Source organism: Bufo gargarizans, chromosome 1 (genome assembly GCF_014858855.1).
Source record: "Bufo gargarizans isolate SCDJY-AF-19 chromosome 1, ASM1485885v1, whole genome shotgun sequence".
NCBI lineage: Eukaryota > Metazoa > Chordata > Amphibia > Anura > Bufonidae > Bufo > Bufo gargarizans.
In genome coordinates, this window is record NC_058080.1 from 49,124,551 (window position 1) to 49,142,470 (window position 17,920).

General features: G+C 43.5%; 1 protein-coding gene across 1 annotated transcript in view; it reads left to right on the forward strand.

Annotated features, from left to right (window-relative positions):
• The first annotated feature begins 3,016 nt into the window (after positions 1 to 3,016).
• ADRA1D (adrenoceptor alpha 1D) overlaps positions 3,017 to 17,920 on the forward strand; it is a 160,715-nt gene continuing 145,811 nt past the window's right edge. Inside the window, exon 1 of the mRNA XM_044295321.1 lies at positions 3,017 to 4,373. Within this exon, the coding sequence (XP_044151256.1) occupies positions 3,440 to 4,373 (934 nt within the window). The 5' untranslated portion in view covers positions 3,017 to 3,439. The remainder of the gene's footprint in view (positions 4,374 to 17,920) is intronic.

Below are 17,920 nucleotides of genomic sequence, written 5' to 3' on the forward strand. Positions count from 1 at the left end.
CTATAATACTGCTCCTATGTACAAGAATATAACTACTATAGTACTGCTCCTATGTACAAGAATATAACTACTATAATACTGCCTTCTATGTACAAGAATATAGCTACTATAATACTGCTCCTATGTACAAGAATATAACTACTATAATACTGCTCCTATGTACAAGGATATAACTACTATAATACTGCTCCTATGTACAATAATATAACAACTATAATACTGAAATCCAGGAGGACAGAGCTTGTCCTATGGAGCCGGTGTGCAGCTCACCCCTCCAGCTCACAGACAGCACAGAACCTCCCTGGAAAGACTGACATTATAGGAGAACCTGCAGCAGCATTATGTGGTGTCCAACATGGCATGCTGAGGCCACACAAGATCTCATGCTCGTGCTGGGAGCATCAAGCATGCTGAGAAGCCTGTGGAGATGGCCCAGGGGAAATCTTCAGCAAAGTCTCCAGGACTATCACAGGTGCAGACTCTGGAGCCATCAGTGAGACAATAAAGCCAGGACTGGGGAAACTGAAGGACTCTGAGTTCAAACTTCCCCAGACTTTGCCCAATCCAAGAATTTGGTGGGGGAGGAATATGTGACTCTGAACTTTCAGGCTAACCCATATTGTCTCCCTAAGAGACAGCAGGGGTCTGCAAGCAATGGGACCAAGGCCAGCAGTGTTTACATAGTGTTAAGTGTCACCATAAATTTCGTGCCATTTAGGGGGGGAACTGTAGCAGGACGGCAGGAACACTGGTCACAATCTCTAGCCATTCACGGCTCATTAAAACCTTTCTGTTGTTTACATAGGACTGCGAAAATCTCAGGTCACAAAAAATCAATAAATGTGAACTTTGTGCAGCCACTACAAATTTGTAGAGTATTTGGCTGCCGTTTCACTCTGGACAGGCCATTAATATCAGATCGGTGGGGGTCAGACTCCTGGGCCTCCCACGATCAGCTGTTTCGAGAAGCTACAGACCTCCATGAGCTCTTGGGTCTCTTCTCAATCTGGTGACATCACCATACCTTGGCCATGGTGCCCTCATTAGCGCTTTGGCTTCTTTTTAGACCTACAACATCACGTTCATCGGTCATATGGCCTAGTGAATGGGGCTGACGTACAACACCAACACAGAGCCGACTCGGCTATTTCCATAACTCCCATAGAGATGAAGGGTGAGGCGGCTGCGCCTGCGCAGTGCTGTCTCCATTCACCTCTATGGGAGTCCTGGAAATAGTCGTGTGTGCTCACTCAGATATTTCTGGAACTTCCACAGAAGTGCACGGAGAGCACTCTGCACATGCTCGGTGTGCTCCCCTTCACTTTCAGGGGTCTGTTCTAGAAATAGTTGTGGTTCTCAGAAGTGGGACCCGCACCTATCAGACATTGGTGGCATATCCTAGCAATATGCTCCTAAAGGATTATGTTCTGGAGATAGGTGCGGGTCTCAGAGGTGGAACCTGCACCCATCGGACATTGGTGGCATATCCTAGCAATATGCTCCTAAAGGAGCCCGTTCTGGAGATAGGTGCGTGTCTCAGAGATGTAACCTGCACCTATCGGACATTGGTGGCATATCCTAGCAATATGCTCCTAAAGGAGCCCGTTCTGGAGATAGGTGTGGGTCTCAGAGATGTAACCTGCACCTATCGGACATTGGTGGCATATCCTAGCAATATGCTCCTAAAGGAGCCCGTTCTGGAGATAGGTGTGGGTCTCAGAGATGTAACCTGCACCTATCGGACATTGGTGGCATATCCTAGCAATATGCCACCAAAGGGACCCATTCTAGAGAAAGATATGGGTCTCAGAGGTGGCACCTGCACCTATCGGACATTGGTGGCATATCCTAGGGATATGTCGATAAAGGAGCCCGTTCTGGAGATAGGTGTGGGTCTCAGAGATGTAATCTGTACCTATCGGACATTGGTGACATACTCAAGCAATATGCCACCAAAGTAGCCCGTTCTGGAGATAGGTGTGGGTCTCAGAGATGTAACCTGCACCTATCAGACATTGGTGACATACCCGGGTAATATGCCACCAAAGGGACCCGTTCTGGAGATAGGTGCGGGTCTCAGAGGTGGAACCTGCACCTATCTGTCCAGATTGGTCTGCAGAAAAGGTCCCCGGGGCTGAACAACCCCTTTAAGAGACCAATAGAACTGCACTTATTTGTAGAAGTAGAAGCCAGGTATGTGTAGTCCCCGTTTAAGGACTGTATAATACGGTCTCTTCGTTTGCATCGGATATACTTCACTCTGGCATCGACCTATGGTGAAGGGCAGAAGCGTATTTAGTCAAGTTAGATGCTTCAGTTTTGGATATGTCATATTAGCCTAAGACTTGATGAATCTATAGGTACTGTGGTGGGACTACAAGTCTTGGCGTGTCTTCACATGCTATGCACTGTGCTGCAGGCTCCCTTTACATCTCCAGCTAAAGCTATGGAGAATTCCCAGCATCTGCCTTCAGACACATTACACCAGAAGAGGTGCAACCTGCAAGCCTCACTCTTGATTGCAGGTGCCTGCTGGGACCTGTGGCTGCAGAAGCTTTGAATAGAGATCAGTAGTTCAGATCTATAAGCCACTGGACGAGCAACAGTAGCAAAAAGTGCCTGGAGGTGGAAGAAAAAAAAAATATCTAAACTCAAGCATCCTAATTAACCACTGTGGAAAACATAAGCTTCTCAGGGTATCATTAGCAAGGAACATTGACTTTCCCAAAAACAAAGGAACTATATGAGCAGGTTAAGTGGGATCAGATGTTGTAGCAAAGAAATAAACAGTTGCAAAAAAAATTGTATTAAAGAAAACAAAGTAACAGCTTTGATCTGTAACAAAGTAGCAAGAACTCAAGCCTATTGCTGACCTCTAGCGGCGGCTGAGCAGAATGCAAGAGCCATTCAGATGGCTTGAAGAACAGCAGCTATCGAGGGAAGCGAGGGGAGGAGACCTGGCTGCCAAAGTGAATGAGGCTTCCTTGTCCATGCAGTCTGAGTTTTTGCAAAGCTACTCTCAGCTGCTGAGCCCATGTAGTGCCCTGAGCTTCTGCCATGGAGAGTGGAGTCAGCTAGATGGTCCAGGAAACACCAGGTCATACAGGGCTCCTGCACCCACTTGGGCTTTGAAGCATCATTAGGCTCACACTGGGGAGGAGCTGCTGCAATCCCTGCTGTTGTTGATTCAGACAAGTAGCAGCTTCAGACACAATGTCAGGCATGGGAGGTGCACCACACTGCAAAAGTTTCTTGTGAGTTCCTGTGCCTCCTGAAGCCTGTCTGAGGCAGAAGATCTCCTGAGGCATGGGGTACCAAGGAGTGCTAGCAAAGAATGGGCTTTGTGGAGACATCTTCAAAGGGACATCATGCCCGAGGCTTCTTCTGCAAGGAGTTTGAGACCTGGATCGTTCTTACATGGAGATGAGACTGAGTTAACATGACTTTATTGATCAATGAAAGCTTCTGGAACCGTTCAGAACAGGAGGACCACCTGTTTGGTGGCAATGGGACAGTCAACGGGACCTCTCTGGCTGATGGCTTGGACCTGCAGGCACTGAGTGTTGGCATTGTCTTGGCTGTTTTTATATTGTTTGCCATTGTGGGCAACATCATGGTCATCTTGTCAGTGGCATGCAACAGGCAGCTACAGACTGTGACCAATTACTTCATCATCAACCTGGCCATTGCTGACCTTCTGCTCAGTACCACAGTGCTGCCTTTCTCTGCCACCCTGGAGGTTCTCGGTTTTTGGGCTTTTGGAAGGATCTTCTGTGACATCTGGGCTGCTGTGGATGTCCTCTGCTGCACTGCCTCTATTATGAGTCTTTGTATCATATCCATTGATAGGTATGTAGGGGTCAAGTACTCTTTGAAATACCCAACCATCATGACTGAGAAGAAGGCTGTGGTCATTCTCATCATTCTGTGGGTTTCTTCCATGGTCATCTCCATTGGACCTCTCTTGGGATGGAAGGAACCTCCACCAGCAGATGACAGCCAGTGCAACATCACTCAGGAACCGGGCTATGCCCTCTTCTCTTCCCTCTGCTCTTTCTACCTACCGTTGTTGGTCATTCTTTTCATGTATTTCAAAGTCTATATAGTTGCCAGAAGGACCACCAAGAGCTTAGAAGCTGGGGTCAAGAAGGAAAGGAATAAGTCCATGGAAGTTGTCCTCAGGATCCATTGCAGAAGTAGTGTCATGGGGGAGTCTACTGCCAGCTCCAGGTCCAAGGGACATACCTTCAGGAGTTCACTCTCTGTCAGACTTATCAAATTCTCCAGGGAGAAGAAAGCTGCCAAGACGCTGGCCATAGTGGTGGGGGTATTTATTCTGTGCTGGCTGCCCTTCTTCATCGTGCTGCCCCTAGGTAAGTAGCCCAAGGGTCATCATGAGTATAATCATTGTCATTGTTATGTACTGCATGAACTGCTTTTGTGTCATGGTTGGTATGGTCCATGTTATACTACCTGTCGTGCTGGTCGTACATACATAGCAGAATCCACAGGTACATGCTCCTGCATACATATAAAAATGTGTTCATACACCCAGGCAAGACTTGTATATATAGTCATACATGTGAAAAATGCATACAGTACACACAGCCATTCATGCATGCATATACACATACAAAAAATCATACATGCAGTATATATTGTAGGTGCAGCATGCTTATATATTGATAAGAATTCAGATATGTACAAACATTTAAAAAGTCCTACATATACTGTATGTGTGCAAGAATACAGATACACATCCAAGGATTTATACATAGATTAAACAATCATACATACATTTACACTTACATGCTCATGCATACACACATACACCGAAACGTATGCATGCCCACATGTAAGACTATCTACATGAAAAATGTCATACATACAGTACATAAACATACATGCAAGGATTCATACAGTATATGCATATCTGCAAAAATTCATATACAGGTGAAACTCTGAAAATTTGAATATCGTGCAAAGTTAATTTATTTCAGTAACGCAACTTAAAAAGTAAAGCTAACACATGAGACTCATTACATGGAAAGCGAGATATTTCAGGCCTTTATTTGGTATAATTTGGATGATTATGGCTTACAGCTTATGAAACCCCAAAGTCACAATCTCAGGTCCCCTTTGCTCAGGGGGTATGGACTAATCATCTGACTAGAGTGTGACACTTTGAGCCTAGAATATTGGACCTTTTCACAAAATTCTAATTTTAAGTTGCGTTACTGAAATAAATAAACTTTTGCACGATATTAAAAATTTTTGAGTTTCGCCTGTACATACACAAGAATTTATATAAAGCAATAAGTTGTACGTACATACAAAGACGCAGCAGTCATATAAGCTTACTTTCACACTAGCGTTTTTCTTTCCCGGCACAGAGTTCCGTCAAAAGGGCTCAATGCCGGAAAAGAACTGATCAGGCATATCCCCATGCATTCTGAATGGAGAGCAATCCGTTCAGTCTTTTTGACTGATCAGGCAAAAGATAAAACCGCAGCATGTTACGGTTTAAAAAAAAAAAAATGGAAGACTTGCCTGAATGCCGGATCTGGCATTTTCTTCCCATAGGAATATATTAGTGCCGGATCCGGCATTCAAAATACTGGCATGCGCAGACCGAAAAAAAGGTGAAAAAAATAAATGCCGGATCAGTTTTGGCGGATGGCACCGGAAAGACGGATCCGGCATTTCAATGCATTTTTCAGGCTGATCAGTCTTACTAATGCCATCAGTTGGCTTACGTTTTGCCGCTGCCGGATCACTCTGCCGCCAGTGTGAAGTAGCCTTCTCATAGTTCCTACATAATACATACCAAGAAATGATACATACAGGAATGTATACACACGACTATCACACCCAGGTGGAGCTTACTTCCGTACGGCCGGTTCCTGGAGTTCTAGTATTGGACACGGTTGGTTGTGGTTGAGTTGGTTTTCCATCATGTGTTTTATGTACTATGGGTTATACTGGTTATACTGGTGGTAAGTCCATATTGTACCTTGTTGTACCTGTCGCATTGCAGTAAGTGCCATATGGGTTTCATAATATGAGTGGCAGCAATATAAGACAATATAGTATGCTTATGTCAAATGACAAACTCAACTCTGCTAAACGTGCACTTCAGAGTGGTTCCTCATGCAGACATGTTATGTGCCCATCATGTTTTACTATACTACACAACCGTGTATTGTCCGATATCTGATATTGTCAACTAAAGCAATAGTGTATGTTCACTGCATCATACTGTTTGCTAGTTGTAGCAGAGCTGAAGTTGTCTGAGGTAGGGGTGCTGAATGAACCTATCATGGTCTCCATCTCCTGCTATCTCCATGGGCTTATGACTGCAAGTTACCCTTATCTGATCAGTAAAAGGTGAAGTGATAAGTTCAGCTCTGCTACATCTGTGGTGCTGTTTTGGTGCAGCGAGGCGGTTTCTGCCCAGCCTGTCTCGGCGGTATCATAGGGATGCTGTCCTGTGTCATAGACACTTCAGCAGCCGGAGGAGATAAGAGCAGGAGGAGATGACTATGGTTCATGTCCATTCATTTGCATCAAACACTTTCCTGATGTGGAGGAGCCGGGAACGGTGGCTGAAGATGGCAGATGTAGCCGAGATGGATTTCTCACCTGGCACTGACTATTCAGATTTCATGCACAGTGTATAGGTGCGTAAATGGTATAGTGACATGCAGTGATACAGATGACACATTTAGCTCAGCTACATCAAACTCAGGGTTTCTGCCGTAAGGGGCTGCAGCTACAGGAGACGATAGGAGCAGCCGGAAACTCTTACTACCTGCCTCCAGTATTCTTATCAAATTAGACAGTAGCATTATGCAAAAGTGATGGTGCAGAGCTGAGTTTGCTATATGACTCCACTCATTGTAATATCACAAAGTGTTATGTGTGGGTATAACGGTGGGAATCCCAATGTCTTACTGTGTCTGCACCAGAAACTGTAGTCACAACTCATAGATAGATAGATAGATAGATAGATAGATAGATAGATAGATAGATAGATAGGAGATCGATAGATAGATAGATAGATAGATAGATATGAGATAGATAGATAGATAGATAGATAGATAGGAGATAGATAGATGGATAGATAGATAGATAATAGATAGGAGATAGATAGATAGGAGATAGATAGATAGATAATAGATAGGAGATAGATAGGAGATAGATAGATAGATAGATAGGAGATAGATAGATAGGAGATAGAGAGATAGATAGATAGATAGATATTGGATAGATAGATAGATAGATAGATAGGAGATAGATAGATAGATAGATAGATATTGGATAGATAGATAGATATTAGATAGATAGAAGATAGATAGATATATAGATAGATAGATAGATAGGAGATAGATAGATAGATAGATAGATAATAGATAGATAGGAGATAGATATGAGATAGATAGATAGATAGATAGATAGATAGATAGATATTAGATAGATAGATAGATAGATAGATAGGAGATAGAAATGAGATAGATAGATAGATAGGAGATAGATAGATAGATAGATAGATAGATAGGAGATAGATAGATAGATAATAGATAGATAGATATGAGATAGATAGATAGATAGATAGATAATAGATAGATAATAGAGAGATATGAGATGAAAATGTGTTCTCTACAAGTTTGAGTATTCGTGAACTACAAGTCCCATCATTTTGTTGTCATGAGTTGGCAAATGCTAAAATGTCTTTGCCAGAAAAAAGTTGGGCATCATAATAAATGTGAGTCTATAACAGCCGTTCACGGAAGAACTACAAGTCATAGCATTTCTTCCAGGACAAGTTCTATGATGTCAGTGGTATCTCTTGTAGGTACTAGCTAATGTTCAACTACAACTCTCATCGGCCCCACAGCTTCTGCGGCCTTCTGATCACTTTCAGCTGCCCAATGACATTTCATGTATTATGGGGGGGTCCTTCGGATTCCGTTGAGATCTGATACAAATGTGTTGGGGAGGAGGGGGAGACACTGTCCTAAGGTTTTATTTTGTACGTTTCTGTGCCCGCGATGTCCCCTATTAAATAACACCTCAGTCTAAACAGACATGACAATGGGGGAGTCAAGTAGCATTTTTTGTAGTTAAGTGTCAGTCTTCACTGCAATTTTGGCATTCTGTTCATAAGTCAAGGCGCTCAGGATGAGGTAAGCTTAGGTTCTACCATGATAGGATATAACTGGGTTGCTGACGTCCATGCCACCTTAGCTCTTTAAGGGTTAAAATATAGTGTCGGTGCCAAGAACACGGTTTGCCCTTTGATTATATAAATATCAAGCTTCCTCAGAGTAGTAATAATGAGTATGTTATAGAAGGTGGAGCAGCGTCGTGATTATATTCCTCTCCCCTCACTGCCACTTTACAAGCCAGCCATTATGTAAGGTCTATATCGTCATTGATCCGGGCTAGACATAATAGGCATACTTGTCTGCTCCTGCCTGGCAACTATGTGTGGTACAGAGCAGCGGGCACACTGCTAACCTTAATCCCCTGGAGCTGGTGGAGGTCAGAGAAGGTGCTATCAGTCACCAGTATCACTGTGCGGCGGGTACATGGTGAAAGCCAGGCTGTAATACTGCTGAAGATAGATAGATATTAGACAGATAGATAATAGATAGGAGATAGATAGATGTACAAACTTGCCCCATATCTGGATAAACGCCCCAACCCCAGAGACTGACAGATTCTGAGCAGATACAGACTGAGCGCCCACAGCCTGCTCATTGAATCTGGGCGACACCGACAGAGGTACAAGCCCAGGGAGAGCAGACTGTGCCAGCAGTGCGACCAGGAGGCCATGGAGGATGAGGCTCACTTTCTGCTGCGGTGCCCCAAATACTCAGCAGTGAGGGACGCTAACTTCAGGAGACTGTCTGATCTCGGCCCAGATGTCATGCTTGTGTGTGGGAGGAAAACACCACACCGAGCATAGGAGGGAAAGGGGAAACCGGAATAAGGCCTGGAAACTAGGGAAGGAAGATGGACACCTCCTAGAGAAAACCCTAACTCCAGTCCTGACAGACTACCAGTATGAACAGGCCCTAAAGGTAGGCAAGTTCATACACCGTATACCTAGAATCCTATCTTAGCCTATAGGACCCTGGAACTAATGTCAGAACTGAGTCTACCTGTTCCTCCAAAGGGAAGGACAAACAGGAGTCTCCCTAAGGCCTTGTGACAAACAGGAAAAGGCAACACACACATATACTGTATATAAACAAAATACAAAAAAGGGAAAGGAAACACTTATCTTCAATGAGGCTTTGGTAGCACCAGGAACTCAGCTGAGAACCAAACACAAGCTAACCACAAGTCCAACAGAAGCTATAAACCATATAGCATAGTGGGAGAAACAACAATAAATAGAGAAGGTAAAATCGCCACAATAGCCACACCTGGGGAAAGAAGGTGTGGCAAGCACCAGAAACAACACAGAGGTCATTTGATCCAAAAGGAAAATATGTCAGATCAAACCAAGTGTTGCCAGTCTCACAGATCTCCAGCCACCTGCTGCGGGAAGGTCGGTATGTCTCGGTATATCTGTGACAGTATTCCCCCTTCTACGGGTGACCTCTGGGCACCCAGGACCAACCTTATCCGGATGACACCTGTGAAAGGCTTTCACCAAACGACTGGCATTCACATCAGATGCCGATACCCACATCCTCTCCTCTGTTTCATAACCCTTCCAGTGAACAAGATACTGAAGAGATCTACGAAGAACTTGAGAGTCAATTATCTTGGCGATCTGGAATTCCAAACTGCCGTCCGCCATGACAGGAGCAGGTGGCAAAGGGGGCAACTCCAAAGGTTCAACATAGATTTGTGAAACATATTATGATGAATTTTCAGAGCCTGAGGAAATTCAAGACGAAAAGCTACAGGATTAATAATGGGAGTGATCTTATATGGACCAATAAACCTTGGACCCAACTTCCAAGAAGGAACCTTCAACTTAATATTTTTTGTGAACAGCCACTCAGAATCACCCACACTTAGGTCCAGACCATTCGTACGTTTCCTGTCAGCCACATGTTTATACTTGTTGCCCATATTCATCAAGTTATTTAGAATTTTCCACCATATAGAAGACAATGATGACGAAAGACGTTCCTCCTCATGGATACCGAAAGTATCCGAACCAGAGAATATACCAAATTGTGGGTGAAAACCATATGCCCCAAAAAAACGGCGACTTACCCATGGACTCCTGTCTACGATTATTTATAGCAAACTTTGCCAAAGACAAAAACGATAACCATTTCTTCTGGTTTTCAGAGACAAAACATCTTAAGTCTCCAGACTCTGATTAGTGTGCTCCGTCTGAGGATGAAAAGCAGAAGAAAAAGACAGTTGTACCCCCAGCTGAGTACAGAATGCTTCCAGAATCTGAACACAAAGTGAGTCCCATGAGCCAAGACCACGTCAGAGGGAATGCCATGAAGTTTTACAATGTTGTCAACAAGCACTTGCGCAAGTGTTTTAGCATTAGGTAGGCCAGGCAATGCTATAAAGTGCACCATTTTACTAAAACGATCAACTATCACCAGAATAACTGTATTTCCAGACGAATTATGCAGATCATTAATAAAATCCATAGACAAGTGAGTCCATGGTCTTGGCTGGATGGGCAATGGAAGTAGAGATCCAGAAAGTCGAGTATGTGTCACCTTAGCACGTGCACAGATACTACAGGCCGACACATAGCCTTCAACATACTTACACAACCCCGGCCACCATAATCTACAAGAGATGAGTTCGGCAGTGGATGTACTCACAGGGTGTCCCGTAAGAACCGTACAGTGATGTTCCTCAAACAACTTATGACACAATTCTGATGGAACAAACAATTTCCCAGAGTGACAAGAATCTGGTGCATCTCCCTGGGCCTCTAACACCTTCACCTCTAGGTCAGGGTATAGAGCGGATATCACCACCCCTTCCGACAGTATCGGGCTCGGATTTTCAAAATCACCACCTCCAGGAAAACGACGTGACAAGGCATCTGCCTTGATGTTCTTAACCCCAGGACGATAAGTGACAATCAAATTGAATCTGGTGAAAAACAAAGACCATCTGGCCTGCCTCGGGTTCAGTCGTTTAGCCGACTCCAGGTAAGCCAGATTTTTGTCATCTGTGAACACCGTGATCGGATGAATCGTCCCTTCCAACCAATGACGCCACTCCTCAAAAGCCAACTTAATGGACAGCAACTCTCTGTTACCCACATCGTAATTTCTCTCTGCGGCAGAGAGTTTTTAAGAGAAAAATGCACGTGGGCGCCATTTACCTGGTGACGGGCCCTGCAATAAAAATGCTCCTACCCCCACCTTGGATGCTTTAACTTCCACAATGAAAGGTTGTGATACATCCGGCTGCACCAATATAGGAGCAGAAGTGAAGCATTCCTTAACCGCAGAAAAGGCTCGCAACGCCGCATCAGACCACACTGAAACATCCGTCCCTTTCTTAGTCATGTCCGTTAAGGGTTTCACCACTGTTGAATAGTTCTGAATACATTTTCGGTAATAGTTGGTGAACCCTAAAAACCACATAAGAGCCTTCTGATTTTCGGGTCGATCCCAGTCCAATACAGCACGGACTATCTCTGTATCCATTCGAAAACCTGAAGATGACAGCAGATAACCCAAGAATTGCACCTCATGTACAGCAAAAACACACTTCTCTAATTTTGCGTACAATTTATTATCTCTTAGGATCTGTAACACCTGTCTAAAGCGATCCTTATGAGTCTGGAGAATAAATTAGTATGTCATCCAAATACACGACAACAAACCTCCCCACCAGGTGATAAAAAATGTCATTCATAAAATGCTGGAAATCCGCAGGAGCATTGGTCAACCCAAAAGGCATGACCAGGTTCTCAAAGTGACCCTCAGGAGTATTAAAAACCATCTTCCATTCATCCCGTTACTTGATCCTGACCAGATTATATGCCCCTCTTAAATCCAACTTGGAGAACACCTTGGCATCAGCAATCTGGTTAAACAAATCAAGAATCAAAGGAAGGGGGTAAGGATCACGGACAGTAATCTGATTGAGCTCACGGAAATCCAGACATGGCCTAAGAGTTCCGTACTTTTTTTTAACAAAGAAAAACCCTGCTGCCACTGGAGATTTGGAAGGTCTTCTGTGTCCTTTAGTCAAACTCCTTAGTAATATACTCTCTCATGGCCGTTCTTTCGAGTCCAGAAAGGTTAAACAACCTAGATTTGGGCAACTTAGCTCCGGGAATAACGTTGATAGGACAATCATATTCCTGATGCAAAGGTAAATCCTGGCATCCACCTCAGAAAATACATCGGCAAAATCAGATATAAAAGAGGGTAATGTTTTAGTGGTTAAAGCAGAAAAAGATGTATTTAGACAATTATTAATGCAATAATCACCCCAATCCAGAATCTGTCTAGCTTGCCAATCGATGGTTGGATTGTGCTTGCTTAACCACAGTAAACCCAGAACCAAAGGAGCAGGTAGACCCTCCAACACAAAACACGAGATAAATTCTTGATGAAAGTCACCCACTCTTAATCTGATATCATGCACCATCTGAGATAAACACTTCTGAGTTAGAGGTGCAGAATCAATAGCAAAAATCGAAATGTTATTCTCAAATGCACTGGGAGACAACCCATGCATACGGACGAACTGAGCACCAATCAGGTTCACCTCTGCCCCATTGTCGATAAACACCTCAATTCCCACAGTCTTGGACTCTAGCACTACCTCAGCAGTCAGGAGAAATCGGTTACTAAGACAAATGCACATTTTCTGACTCTCCTCTCATCCCTACAAGAGTCAGATAGGAATTAAACATCCCCTTTTTTTCTTTTTGAGGCTGAATGCATGGAAATAAATCAATAAAATGTCCTTTCTGTCCGCAGAAAAAACACACTCCCTTCCTATTACCAGTATGCTTAAAAGTGGATCCAGGAGTAGCTCCCCCTAACTGCATGGGTTCATCCTCAGACATAAACCCAGGAGTATCTTCACCCAAAGTGTCAAAGGAAGAGAATACGTTATGTGATAGTACGTCCTGAAAGTGGGGACCCCTAGATCTCTCTCTTAGGCATCTATCAATGTGTACTGCAAGAGACATAGCGGCTTCCAGAGACTCAGGATTCTCATAAAAGGCCAAAGTGTCCTTCAGCCTCTCTGATAATCCCTGACAAAACTGACTACAGAGAGCCGGATAGTTCCACTCAGTATCCGTAGCCCACCTCCTAAACTCAGAGCAATAGATCTCAGCAGAACGCTCTCCCTGACGAAGGCAACGCAGCTTGGTCTCGGCTAGGGAGGTCCGATCGGGGTCATCATAGATGAGACCCAGAGCTTTGAAAAATTCATCCACCAACCAGAGAGCCTGCGATCCGGTCGGCAGAGAAAAAGCCCATGACTGAGCGTCCCTAATAAGCAACTAAATAACCACACCAACTCTCTGATTCTCATCCCCAGATGAGTGTGGACGTAGCCTAAAATACTTGCACGCCTCCCTAAACAAAATGAAATTATCACTTCCCCCAGAGAATCTGTCTGGGAGGGCAACTTTAGGCTCGAGACAGGCCTGGTAACCACCACCACCTCTAGGACCAGCAGCCTGTGGTCTTGCGGAAGTCAGCTACCTCCAAAGACAGTCCATGCAGCTGTCCGGCCAGTGCAGCAATAATATCCATGGCTGTACTGAAACAAGCAAAAATTACGGTTTTGGCGGTTTATAATGTCACGCTTGTGTGTGGGAGGAAAACACCACACCGAGCATACGAGGGGAAGCATAGGAGAGAAAGGGGATACCGGAATAAGGCCTGGAAACTAGGGAAGGAAGATGGACACCTCCTAGAGAAAACCCTAACTCCTGTCCTGACAGACTACCAGTATGAACAGACCCCAAAAGGTAGGCAAGTTCATACACCGGGTACTTAGAATCCTATTTCACCCTCATAGGACCCTGGAACTAATGTCAGTACTGAGTCTACCTGTTCCTCCAAAGGTAGGTACGTCCGTGACACCAGACTTCACCTCCATGGAGGAGAAAGAGAGACTCTCCATAATGCTGGGGGAAGAGGAGAACACCGCGGTAATTGCAGCACAATATATTACTGCCTGCCATAGACTGAGAGGAGCCTGATATACCATGGATACACCTATATCCCCACCATGGATGTGTCCCCATCCCTCAAAGTTACCTTATACCCCCACCCTGGATGTGTGCTCATCTCCCAACCCTACCCAATTTTCTCCCACTGATGATAGACAGATAGATCATGTTCTGTTGCACAGTGCTCCTGTTTTTTGTTTCACTAGTTTTGGATGGGGATTGAGACCCCATGATTCTGGTGTTAGCCCCTGTAAACAACCTCTGTGACCATCTGAGAGAACTCCCCCAACCTTTTGGCATTGGTTTACGATTCTTATCTATGTAAAGTCAGAGCTGATGGGGAAGACAGGACTGCATATGCTCCATATAAGTCTTATCTTCCTCTCAGTCTCCTCCACTGAGTCAGTAAGAGATGACACAGGATAAAAAAAAGGGAATTCTTGTCAATGAGTAGTAATAATACCCTAGAGTAAATTCGTCTCCTGCCAAGAATGCCACTTTTGATGAGGTTACATAAGACAGGTAAAGATTAGACACCACACCCATGCCCTGGGGAAATAGAAGGCCCTTCCTATGGACTGTGACTTAGAATGAGTATTCCTGCCGGTTATGATGTAATTAATTGTGCATCTACAGACTGGGTGCTGGCAGCTCCTGGCATTACATGGTTTCTGTGTATCTACAGCTTCCATGGACCTGACATTACATCTTGGCAAACACTGGCATGTAAGGGATTATCATCACTGCTGCATTTATGGATTCAGTCCCATCCCTCAGGACATAATTGTGTTTCCTAAGTAAAATAATGAAGTACTGCTACCACAATAACTCCTCTATATTAAATAATTTACAGTAAATACTATAATATTGATCTCTTTAAACAAGAATATAACTGCTTTAATACTACCCCTTATGTACAAATAAAAATATAACTACTATAATACTGCTATGTACAAGAATATAACTACTATAATACTGCCTCCAATATACAAAAATATAACTACTATAATACTGCCTCCTATGTACAAGAATATAACTACTATAATACTGCCTCCTATGTACAAGAATATAACTACTATAATACTGCCTCCTATGTACAAGAATATAACTACTATAATACTGCCTCCTATGTACAAGAATATAACTACTATAATACTACTCCTATGTATAAGAATATAATTACTATAATACTGTCCTATGTACAAGAATATAACTACTATAATACTGCTCCTATGTACAAGAATATAACTACTATAATACTGCCTCCTATGTACAAGAATATAACTACTATAATACTGCCCATATATACAATAATATAACTACTATAATACTACTCCTATGTATAAGAATATAATTACTATAATACTGTCCTATGTACAAGAATATAACTACTATAATACTGCTCCTATGTATAAGAATATAGCTACTATAATACTGCCTCCTGTGTACAAGAATATAACTACTATAATACTGCTCCTATGTACAAGAATATAACTACTATAATACTGCCTCCTATGTACAAGAATATAACTACTATAATACTGCTCCTATGTACAAGATTATAACTACTATAATACTGCCTCCGATTTACAAGAATATAACTACTATAATACTGCTCCTATGTACAAGAATATAACTACTATAATATTGCGTCCTATTTACAAGAATATTACTACTATAATACTGCTCCTATGTACAAGAATATACCTACTATAATACTGCCTCCTATGTACAAGAATATAACTACTATAATACTGCTCCTATGTACAAGAATATAACTACTATAATACTGCTCCTATGTACAAGAATATAACTACTATAATACTGCTCCTATGTACAAGAATATAACTACTATAATACTGCCTCCGATTTACAAGAATATAACTACTATAATACTGCTCCTATGTACAAGAATATAACTACTATAATATTGCGTCCTATTTACAAGAATATTACTACTATAATACTGCCTCCTATGTACAAGAATATACCTACTATAATACTGCCTCCTATGTACAAGAATATAACTACTATAATACTGCTCCTATGTACAAGAATATAACTACTATAATACTGCCTCCTATGTACAAGAATATAACTACTATAATACTGCTCCTATGTACAAGAATATAACTACTATATCGGAGGCTATGAATGTTTCGGCGCCGAAACCTATGGTTTCTGTGTTGAAAGAGTCGACACCGTTCATATGGCAGTCCTCTCACCTTTCTTATCTAGGGGTCAAACTCCCAGCTGGTTTGGATCGGATTTTCTCTCTGAATTATAGCCCTCTACTTAAAGAGATACAGACGCAGCTCCACTCGCTCAAAATCCCGTATGTGTCGTGGATGGGGAGGAAAAATCTTTTAAAAGCCTTTATAATGCCTAGGCTCCTGTATGTCCTTCAGATGCTACCCATATTTATCCCCATGTCCTTTTTTAACAATGTTAGGAGGCTGTTTAGAGCGTTCTTGTGGGGAGGAAAGACTGCTAGGATAGCCCATAGTAAGCTGATACAGAGGAGGAACACGGGGGGATTTGGGCTGCCGGATGCGCATCTTTACTACCAGGTTATACACTTGAAAAGGTGGATTCAATTGCATGCACCTAAATATCGCATTTGGGGAAGTGAGATGGAGCTTACGCAACTTACAGCAGTACAGAGGGCGGGTCTCTGGGGCCTGAATACCTCCAACCTTAGTACACAAGTGTTACTTGGGGGAACGGCATCGGTAATACAACAGCTGAACAAAACGCATAATCTACTGAATAACCCTTCCCCTTCCATGCCAGCAGATCTGCTCCCTTTCGCCACACGCCCAAAAGCGAGGCAAGTTGCACCGGTATGGCTTAAACTTTGTAAATATAGGGCGGAGGAATTTCTGTCCATGGCGTCTGGAGACCTAGAGGAAGATCACCCGCTTCATTCCCTTAAGCGGTCATGCAACTTCCTGGAGCTGATTGAGCTTAACTCTGTCTCTAAACTGATTATAGGGAGCAATAGCAATAGTACGACACAGACATGGTTTGAGAAATTGCTGGTGGCCGAGACCGTCCCTCGCAAACTGATATCCTTGTGTTACTTGGCCTTGGTTAGTCCCCGCACTCCTGGAATACCGCAATATGCGAGGCACTGGGCGACTGAGCTGAATTTAGAATTGAGTGAAACAGACATCATGCGTATGCACGCACATTCACATGGGTTCTCTAACTGCACCAGGATTCAGGAACATTCCTACAAGGTTATGACCCAATGGTACCAAACTCCGAAACAGCTATATGTCAGAGGTATGAGACAGGATGACCGGTGTTGGAGGTGTCTGGAGGACACGGGCACATTGTCACATATCTTCTGGTTCTGCCCGAAGATTCGCCCATATTGGGAGGGAGTTCTGTCCAACATACGGAAGATTACGGGGAGCACGGTTGAGGCCCCTCCTACCCTGGTACTTCTCTGGCTCCCAACTCCTTCGTTTTCGCCCTCGAGGAGATGTTTGACTACTCAACTGCTCCAAGCGGCCAGAGTGATTATCCCACAACAGTGGCTAAGCACCGAGCCTCCTACAGTAGAGGCATGGCTGACAAAAGTGGATCACATATGCCGCATGGAGGAGCTGGCGAGTTGGGAGGCTAGGAGCCACGCCAAATACATGAAACTGTGGACCCCTTGGTTCATGTTTAGGGGAGTCAAGTAGTATGCTTTGGGTTCACAGGGCAGCTGTGGAGGTATGTAGATGACTTGCCCGGGGACCCGACTCGGCTGCG